The sequence below is a fragment of the Mytilus californianus genome, unplaced genomic scaffold (genome assembly GCF_021869535.1).
Source record: "Mytilus californianus isolate M0D057914Y unplaced genomic scaffold, xbMytCali1.0.p SCAF_3, whole genome shotgun sequence".
Classification (NCBI taxonomy): domain Eukaryota; kingdom Metazoa; phylum Mollusca; class Bivalvia; order Mytilida; family Mytilidae; genus Mytilus; species Mytilus californianus.
Window position 1 is genome coordinate 50,091,779 of NW_026262679.1, and position 10,834 is coordinate 50,102,612.

The following is a 10,834-nucleotide window of genomic DNA, read 5'->3' on the forward strand; positions in this document are numbered from 1 at the left end:
CTCAATAAGTAAGTAATAAAAACATATTTAACTATGACGTATACTGTAAGTCACATCGAAAATAATTGATATGTATATGTAATTGAACACATGAGGTGCTTTATGACCAGAAAGGACATAAAAATAGTGCAATCTATCCACGATCAACTTTGCCTTAGGGAGTTGAATCATCAGTTTCTTGAAAAACTCTAAATGTTTATACGGAGAATCTAGCAGATGTAGGTATGTTCCGTTGCTAACTACGTTAAATTCGGTGTATTTCTGTCAAAACAATACATGTACCTCAGCCTTTCGTGGGCTGAAAAAAATCAACATACCCTTAATTTCATACAAGAGAGCACTGGTTCCCAAAATCCTGAAAGTACAAAAAATTGGCAATTCTGATATGAGGAACAGGCGAGATACTTCCGTATTCAATTTCATTCAATTTTTTTAATATTCATATCAAAATTCACCGAAGGTTCAATAGAGTTCTCAGATCCATAAGCTTCATTTCACATTAAAATACCCAAATATTTTACATCTTTTGTTTAAAATATGTACTACTTTTGAAAATGTTCTTCCTGTCAGGGTCTGAATAAGTAGTTTTATACCTGAACAAACTGGGTTTATATCATGCAATGACAAAAGAAGAAAGATCTGTCGTTAATCCACCAAGAAAACAGTTCTTCAATACTGGTATAATGTAAACGATAGATGATTTACAAATGCCACTTTCTTTGTAAAACTGCTGATGGATTTTCAGTCCCCGAGGGTACAATCAGCTATAATGGCCGGTGCCTCCGTTCTTGCATAGACACCCTTTTCTAGACTGGGTTCGAATTAGACATTAACACAGTGTTTAATAGCCATTTATATATATTTTTGAAAACAACAAGGTGTTCACCTCTAGATGAAGTTATTTTTGTCTTCTGGTTACTGTCCAAATAACTTATACAACAATTATTTTTTCATGTTCAAGTTGGTCAATGTTTTAAGTACATAATCCGATGATTAAAGACTATTTAAGGTTACAAAATCGTCCACCAGAATTCTAAGAATTTCAATCTTTTTCCAAAGAAATTGTTAAGGAAAGAAATCGTCTATTGATTTGACTTCGAAAATACGTTCCATTTTATTTTTTTCCAACAGAAATTATATTGGCTTTGTTTCATTGATGGCATCTTTGACCTAGTTTTAGATATGTTTTTTTATTTAAGTGTAGCTATTTTTGGTCCAATTTTTGTTATTGAGATAATACTTTTTCCCAATCACTGGGACACAAATGAAATCTGACAAAATTGCCTACACTTGAATAGTAAGAATAGCTCTTGACATTTTACGGTCCAAATGATGCCTGAACAAAGATACATACAATATTGTGCAAATCTAAAAATTAAGATAAACAAGTTGGAAATGGTGTATTCTTTCTTTGTCCTCGTGTAAAAGTGCGAGAAGTTCGAAGGTAATTTTTTTCACTGTCAAATTATACTTTATGTGAGAACAATGCCAGTTAGAAACAAGACCAATACCGGGTCTGGATCTGCGTCACTGCATGCAATTGATTGAGGTAACATGTACTGGAGCATACCTGATCAATCCCTTTTTATTGGAAAGTTGACAAAAATTATCCTTGTACAAACTATCGGCAAATGGGAAGTGGCTACAGGGCGAATGTAAAAATTTATTACTCGTTACAACTCAACATTATCAAGCTGCATACCATATAAAACACCGTTCTCTTCAATATATGGAACAATAAAAGTTTGACGAAAATTTTCCTTGTAATATGAGTGTTGCAAAATTTCAAACTATCGGCAAAAGGGGAGTGGCTACACGGCAGATGTAAAAACTGCTTACTCACTACAGATCAACTTAATCAAGTTGCAGACCAAATGTAAAATCATTTCCTTCAATTTAAGCCAAGAAATCTTTGACGAAAATTTTCCTTGTGCAATGAGTGTCAATAAATTTAAAACTATCGGCAAACAGGAAGTGGCTGCACAGCGGCTGTAAAAATTGCTTATTCCCTACAACTCAGCATTATTAAGCTGTAGACAAAATATTAAATCATCATCTTTCATAGAAGCCAAGAAAACTTTGACGAAAGTTTTCTACCCAAGGTCTTTTGGACGAACGAATGGACGGACAGACGGACGGAACGGAGCGTTTACTAGACATGCTTCCGCAGTTGGTGACGTCGGTAAAAGAGTACAAGAAGAATAAATGTCCATCTGACATATGCCCCGCTTGCAAGAACACATTTTAATGTTCAATGAACCGCGCAATCTGCGTCAAAATTCTTCTATGACATATGATTTTTAAAGTTTATATAATTTACTGAAGTAGTCAAATCTTTACAAACAACCATTAAGCAAAAATGTACACTGATACGGGGCGGTCGGATGGACGAACAGACTAACGGACGGAGGAACATACCCAAAAACATAATGACCCCTAAGGTGGAACATACAAATAATAAAAGCAGGTAAATAATAGATTATCGATATATTTATTTTTCAATAAGCAAAGGAGTAAAAATATGTAGGTTAATGCAATATTACATAAATCTTAATTAGGTCCAGTTTATAGTGTCAATTTCATGGTGTCTTTTACTGCTTAAATATTTTCATAAATATCCACATGGATGCTACAAGCATAACTGACATCGTCATAGAATCTGAAATAAAAAAAAAACATAATCATTTCAAAACTTTACTTCTTAAGATTCTTTATTTAAAAGGAAAACATTGTGCTGCATATTTGCACATTGATATTAATTTAAAGGATGCGGATTAAACATAAATTCAAATAAGTAAAGTTTAAATACAGTCCAAGTTGTTTCTTATTGTGCAACCTTAAATAGTCAAACGTTTGATTCTTACAACAGTCTCAATTACTGAAAATGTTTTATACATCCTTTGTTTTCAAATCTTTGGTTTTGAGCGTTCTTATCAAGGTATTTTTCAGCAAGAAAAACGCTTCGGACGCACCAACATTATAAGGGGATATTTTCATGTTTTATGCATATTGTAACGTAACAGATTATATAAAGACATTTTATTAGGGAATAGGTTACTTACCTGCCCCTGAACATGTTGTTACACATCCAGCATGTGTTAGATCTTCGTCACTACCATCAGAACAATCAACTGTTCCATCACATCTTTTTGCACTGGTAACACAATTCACTAAACCGGATACGCATCCATAGTTATCAGCACCACAGTTCTATAAGAGTTCAAAAACATGATACACGAGTTTTTAAATTATTTTCTTTGAACTATACTAAGGGTAATGTCTAAAGGTGCTGAAAATAATCTTCATAAAATCAGGTGAAAAAGACCACATCATTTACACCATTTAACAACATCGGGTTTAAGAAAAAAACATTTTCAGCCTGTTTAGGACTCTTGGAGGTAAATTTCTACTTCGTCAAAATTGTCTCCCTATCATACGCATCGATTTTTTTTTCAATCATGCAAGTGGAAGCCGTTGTGGTGGTGACGCGCTATCATTTAGCTCGATCTTTGAAATCGATAAAATTCAAATTGTATTATAACGATTCTTACATGAAAGTTGTATTTAAAATTAAAATATTTACTTCTACCTAATAAGGATCAATTTAATACACTTCTGATTGGTTTTCATGGCGAATTTTCGAAATTCAATATAACACTAAAAAATCTACTAAAATATTTCGTTGGAAGATTTACAAGAATTTTAAGGAATTAAAAGATTAATAGGCGTTGATTAGGCAAAAAAGTGATTTTTTTTTAAGTTACGCAATTTCCCGATCAAAAAGTAAAGTCTGTCGGCAAGGGTTTAAGGTAGACATTTAAGGGGAAGTGAGTAAACGGCGTGCCCGACTTTGTTTAGTACATTTTCATGAATAAAATAATTAATAAATCTAATTTTACTTTGAAAATACTTTGATTTGTGCATACGATACAACGTAAGATTCTTCAAACAGAGATAATTTTACTTCCAATTCAAAATTTAGCTTATGGTCAGTTCAACGTGAGATTTTTAGAACAGTAACCTTATCTAAGTTTCCAAGTTGATTTGGATAACAAGTTGACGTCCAGCAACTGTTAGTTTCTGCATCGTCACCAGCACAGTCCGTTCCACCACCAGATGCCGCTGGGTTGTCACATTGTCTTGAACGGGTGTATTGCCCATTTCCACATGTCACTGAACATGATCCATAAGCAGACCACGATCCCCAGTTTCCATTCACTGAAATAATGTCATTGATTCTAAACATGAACAGTAATCAATGCTATTTTATTTCTTTTCAGTTATACTTTGGTTCGTACTAAGCAATAAATTCCCTGCAACTTCTCAAAAGCGGCATCGTATGTGCCATACCACCAATTCAAATTCCTATATTACCAACAGTTTTTATAATCTCCACAGGTCTCTAAATATTGTCCTTGAAGTTTCACGTCATGAGAGCCATGCATATCTTGAGTTATTTATGTATCACCTTTTTTATTACAATTTTCACTATCTAAGATGATAATCTTATTCGGAAAATAGCAGACTTGTTAAAAAAAACTTCATACCAGAAGAACATTTTGTATAATGTACATTAAAGTTTAAATAAACTGTCATTGGAGGGCAACACATGAATTAAGCATTTAAATACTAAGTGAAATATAAATAGAAGGAAAAAGAACAATAACATGCTTAACCCCGCAGCACTATGTAAGATGTGGTATAATTGCCAATGATACAACTCTTCATCAGAATCCAAATGACATAGAAGTTAACAAATATAAGTCACCGTATGACCTTCAACAATGAGCAAACCTCATACCGCATAGTACGCTATAAATATCTCCGAAATGATAATGGAAAACAATTAAAACGACAAAACTAACGGCCTGATTTATGTACAAAAAATAAACAAAATACAAATATGTTTCTCGTTTCTCGTTTTTTATATAGATTAGACCATTGGTTTTCCCGTTTGAATGGTTTTACACTAGTAATTTTTGGGGCCCTTTATAGCTTGCTGTTCGGTGTGAGCCAAGGCTCCGTGTTGAAGACCGTACTTTGACCTATAATGGTTTACTTTTATAAATTTTGACTTGGATGGAGAGTTGTCTCATTGGCACTCATACCACATCTTCTTATATCTATGATATACAGCAACAAACGACAAGCACTAAATTACAGACTCCTGACTTGGGATATGTACAAAATGTACCTGGGTTAAACATGATTGCTGGCGCCAAATCCTCCCTTTTAGCAGGGACAGTGGTGTAAAAGTACAACATGTTCCTTGTCTCAAGCCAGGAGCCTGTAATCACATCTTGTCACTTTTTTTAGTCATGTCGGGGCCTTTTATAGCTGACTATACGGTACCGTAATATAAACTATATTCGATTACATCCACGTCATTTCGACGCTTATAAATAGTTGTCACATTAGCAATCAAACCACATCGCCGTATTTCAATATTGTCATTAAAAAATAAGAAATGTCATTAATAAACAATACTGTAAATTCAGAAATTATTGTGTGCATTTATTATTGCGATTTTTGAAAAATTGACAAAAGTGCGAGATTAATTATTGCGATTTCAGGAAAAGCGTCATGCAGATGTATGTATCAGATATCAGAATGCGAGTTCTTATTATTGCGATGATCAACCAGTCGCATTATTCGCATTAATAAAAACCTTGCAATAATTTCTGAATTTACAGTAATTTGAGGCCACTTACCAACTTGTCCTTTTGCAAGTTCCACAAAAGCGAATACTGTCACAGCCAACAATAACCGACTCATATCTGAAAAGGTTAGAGATTAATTCCGTTATTGTATATTTTTTTATTGTAAATTTTCTGTTGCTTTCAAAAAGACGACAGGCACTTCGATATGTATTTATTTTTTTGCTACTTCATTTGGCATAATTTTGATTTGCCTTTACATCGTGTTGGTTTTTTCTTCAATGTATTGCTTTTGTTTTATATGTATATTTCCATTTTTAAAGCCTTAACGAATACGACAAGGATCTCAAAAAAGTTTAATGACAATAAAGTTATTAGTTGATTAAAATCATTGTACAGTTTCAAATTGATTTAAAAATAAATAACATTATAAAAGATATACCTGCAAAGTGTTTCGTGTCGATTTACGCCAACTGAAAACTTGAAATGTACTGTTCACTTCGGAATTTTTAATATAATATCTTATTTTAAAGAGTGGATCTCTATCCCAATATTTAATGTTTAGATAAATACCCAATATAATATTAAAACGCAAAAATGCATAAGTCAAATTATATTAACTCAAAAATAATATTTAAAATTGTTATAAATATTTAGGCCTGTATTAATATAATTTAGGTCTTACGCGGATTAGCACACCTGGTCTAGTTAAATGAAATTTAAAATGTCGGGATGAGTTTCAAACAATTCTTTTAATTATATCCTGTTTTTTCATGCCAAAACTGAATATTCTATGTATTGACTGGCTTTCTTTTTCGTCAAATTGAAACTCACTGTTGGCAAATGAAGTTATGCTTCTTTGGCGAACAAAGAACGAGCGCTCTATGTCAACACTGTATAACGTTAAGAAAAAAACAATACGCAAGCAAGGCTTCAAAAAGATAAATTTATAACATAAAAAATCAAGATTAAAAAGAGAGGCACTGAATATAGTTATTAAACAAACAAAAAATTACACAAAAATAAACTACGCAATGTCGTGTAAAGTGTATCTTAACTCGTTTGTAGACATTAACCAACACACTTTAAGGTATCGTCAACCAGAAAATGATTCGGCATACTGTAACCGCTTACAAAATACAACTCATCATAATTAATTTCAAACCAATATAATTCACTGTAAAGAACTGTATAATATGCAATTACAAATTTCAGGTTCAGTGCGTATAATGAAAATTCAAAGTATTGTCAAATAAGAAGTGACTGACGTGCAGATCTGAAAGCGCTTACATAGTACAACTCTTCAGCAAAACGTTACAGCCCAAATTTCAAATCATTCAATATAAGAGAATCGAAGTTAAATTTCTCGTTTCTCGTTTTTTATATAGATTAGACCGTTGGTTTTCCCGTTTGAATGGTTTTACACTAGTAATTTTTGGGGCCCTTTATAGCTTGCTGTTCGGTGTGAGCCAAGGCTCCGTGTTGAAGACCGTACTTTGACCTATAATGGTTTATTTTTATAAATTTTGACTTGGATGGAGAGTTGTCTCATTGGCACTCATGCCACATCTTCTTATATCTATTTCGAAGGGACGAATGCATCATACCCCAAGTCCGATAGTGTGAATAAATTTTCAATATTAAATTATCCCCTATGATGATTGTTTTGTTTAATCTCCTCTTCAAACGTGGCATCAAAAAACAACCGTAATACACGTACCAACAAAATCCAGAAAACTTCGGCGCACACTTACAAATTCAGAAATATACTAGCTAAATATTTCAGATTATACATGTAATGAATACTAAAAATATATGAGAAGAATAAGTCTAGATCTCAAAGGTGTTAATTGCAAAGAATATTATGTAAGCAGGCATGTTTTGTTTTAATTTCAAACGGTTTCCATGTAACAAGAGGTTAAATGATTAAACGTACTATTCTCAAAATACATTTATTTTCATTTAAAATACCAATTTCATTTGAGCATAAACATGAAAATTATAGAGACCTGCTGCAATAATTTTTTCAAAGTAATGTTGTTCTTGTATTTATAAGCTTCACTGGGTTTTGCAATACATGTAGTGGGTGATTCTTTTTTTTTTTATTTATTTCATATTTCATACAATCATGCATTAAAAATGCATATGTATAAATCTGAACATTTCAACCAAGAAATTTTATGTCGCAGGGCTAGGTCAAGATCCGAAGATTTAATTTATTAAGGCATCATGTAGATTAAATTTCTTTGTCTTTGTGGTAAAATTTTGAAAGTAACATACATTACAGAGTAGGTTAGTCATTATGATAAGGTTAGATATTACTCTTATTTTCTAACAGTGACCCAGTCACAGATATAATCCGCTTAACAGGTGATAAACATTTGTTGATTCACCTGGTTGTTTAATGTAGGATAGTTTAATAACTCATCAAATAATAATCCATGTATAACTTTTATCAATATTTAAATAGTACTTTAAATTAAAATGGAAAGAAATGGAATTAATATTTTACTGGCTTATCTTTTCAAATCCAAATGTAAATATACACTCCTTGTTTAAGGTCATGAACAATGATCTTACTTTGTAAACAAAAACACTGACTCCAACAAAAAATGCACCGAAGATGAATCAACATAATGCTGGACTTATTTGTTGAGTTTGATGGATTTGACAGAATAACGGACAATCGGTATTCCAATGGGTAGTAATTATACACCCACTACTGGCCGCCTTGTTTTTGTTCTCATGCGAGGCATAATTCATACATAACCTTTTCGGAGACAAAAAGAATAAGCATCTTGCAAAATTCTTTAATTTCACTTTCAGATATATTAATGATGCCCTGTCAGTGTGTCACTCATTAACCCACATTGCATCTCATATATCCATGTGAACTTTAGATTAAGGATACTACCGAAACTAGCAGGTCCTCTTCATATCTTAATCTTAATCTTTTCCTCTATGACAAAAGTGAAACTAGTGCGATGAACTAACAGCTCAACCATTTCTTTATAGAATTAACGGAACCCCACCCTTTCAACCGCCAAAGGATTTCACGTGCATATATTACCCATATATCTAAATCCAAAATAATAAAAACTGGTTTTATAACTGCTCTAACCAGTTTTGAACATATAAATCATATAACTATATTAAACATAGGGGACATCTCTAAATTCAAACGAAAAGAAATATATACAAATTCTCTCTCGCAATGCTTGTCTGAATTTAAAGTATGTCGTTACTAAATTCCTTATTATGAATTAGACAAAACTAATATAGATTTGGTTGCACGCAGTGACTTGTTCTTTTCTCCTGCAAACAATGTTTTACATGTACCATAATGATGATATTAAATTTGGTTTACAGAGATACATTTGTATGTTGAAAAGAAGAGTTTGGAATACGTTCATAAGACAACAACTCGTCAAAGCTCAATAAAGGCAACAACAAAAAGATGATAAAATCACACAAAACACGTTAAACAACAAATTAGATATGAAGAGAAAAACCATGACATAGATGTCATCAATCTTTTAGAATGGAAACATTTATATATCAAAATAGAAAGTTTCTCAGCTCAGGAGTATTATCCTTGTTGATTCTTTTGTTTTTGTTAGTGTACTATTAGATATATATCAATATCAACCAAAATGTTGAAGGATAAATATCTTTTGAGGGGACAATCATGAGAATCTTAATAAAATTATTTGTATTTGTCACAAACTTTTCGTGAAAATTAATATGTCATAAGCATATTTATTTGTTTAATTTGGTGGGACATCCATTGCTGCTTTTTCAAACAATTCATGTGCGCTATAATTCAAGGAAAATTAAACAGTATTCGTTGGTATCGTTTGTTTCATTTGTTTTAGATAAGATGAGGGAAATGAACGAATCGTTTGTATACTCGTAGACTCTTTTCAAAAACTTTGTATTATTGCTGTCTATCTGCCTACTTATAATCCTTCAGTAAATTTAGTTATTGAGTATATGGAATGTCTAGACATAAGTCACCATATAATGTCACTGTATAGTAATGTCAAGAAGTTATCATTTTTGGTGATCTCAATGGCACTTTGTAACATCAAAGGAAATACAACAAACATGATATAGCTATTCGTCAATTTACTCTTGAGCATAATTTACAGAAAATAAAATCAAACAAACATTTTTCATCTTTCAGGTGCCTTAACCTCTCAGATAGATTATATAATGAGCATTTTAACATTGTTTAAACCTGTTTAATTACTTTTGACCTTAATTATTTATCCCTTATAATTTTTATTAACTATGTATTTGCATTCAGGTATCACAGATCAAATTTATTCGTTCATTAATTGTGTGTTAATTTACGTTTTTTGATTGAGTTAAGCCTTCCAATTGATATTTTATAGTGTGTCTTTCTATGTTGTGATGTTATGCTATTGTTTCAGAAAAGGGAGAAGGTGTGGTACCATTAAAACGTTTAATCCCGCTGCAAATGTTTGCACCTGTCCTAAGTCAGGAAACTGATGTACAGTAGTTGTCGTCTGTTTATGTAGTTCATACGTGTTTCTCGTTTCTCGTTTTTATATAGATGAGACCGTTGGTTTTCCCGTTTGAATGGTTTTACACTAGTCATTTTTGGGGCCCTTTATAGCTTGCTGTTCGGTGTGAGCCAAGGCTCCGTGTTGAAGACCATACTTTGACCTATAATGGTTTATTTTTACAAATTGTGACTTGGATGGAGAGTTGTCTCATTGACACTCATACCACATCTTCTTATATCTTATTAATGACAAATTGATATTAGACTACACAATTTATGACCAATGCGGTATCAACACATATAGTCACACTCCTGTTTCTGCCATCTTAAACGTTCAGGTTAAGTCTAGCAAAGTGTCAAAGATAAAAGAATCGGACAGAAAAATTCAGTGGTCAAAATAAAATTTGGATTACTTTCAAGAAACGCTTCATAATGAGCTACAAATCCTTACAAAACAAGACCTAACAATCACAGACTGCTTTCAATCTCTAATGGCATTACTTCTCAAAGCCTCAAATGTCTCTACTACTGCAATAGTCATTCAGCTGAATTTAAGGGCCCTCGCTGGAAAACTTCTCCACAGTTACATCTTTTTTTGAGAAAAACCAGAGAAGAATTTAGAATTTTGGTATCAAATGGCAGTCCT

The 10,834-nt window shown here is 32.4% G+C and overlaps 1 protein-coding gene across 1 annotated transcript; it reads right to left on the reverse strand.

The window, feature by feature from the left end:
* Window positions 1-2,472: 2,472 nt before the first annotated feature.
* On the reverse strand, window positions 2,473-6,148 carry LOC127734793 (coadhesin-like). The gene is made up of 5 exons (XM_052244804.1): window positions 6,100-6,148; window positions 5,712-5,777; window positions 4,022-4,218; window positions 3,063-3,210; window positions 2,473-2,659 (listed from the first exon to the last, which is right to left on the reverse strand). Exons 2-5 carry the CDS (start codon window positions 5,773-5,775, stop codon window positions 2,592-2,594), a joined length of 477 nt encoding a protein of 158 aa, XP_052100764.1. The 5' UTR covers window positions 5,776-5,777; window positions 6,100-6,148; the 3' UTR covers window positions 2,473-2,591.
* Between the last annotated feature and the right edge of the window lie 4,686 nt (window positions 6,149-10,834).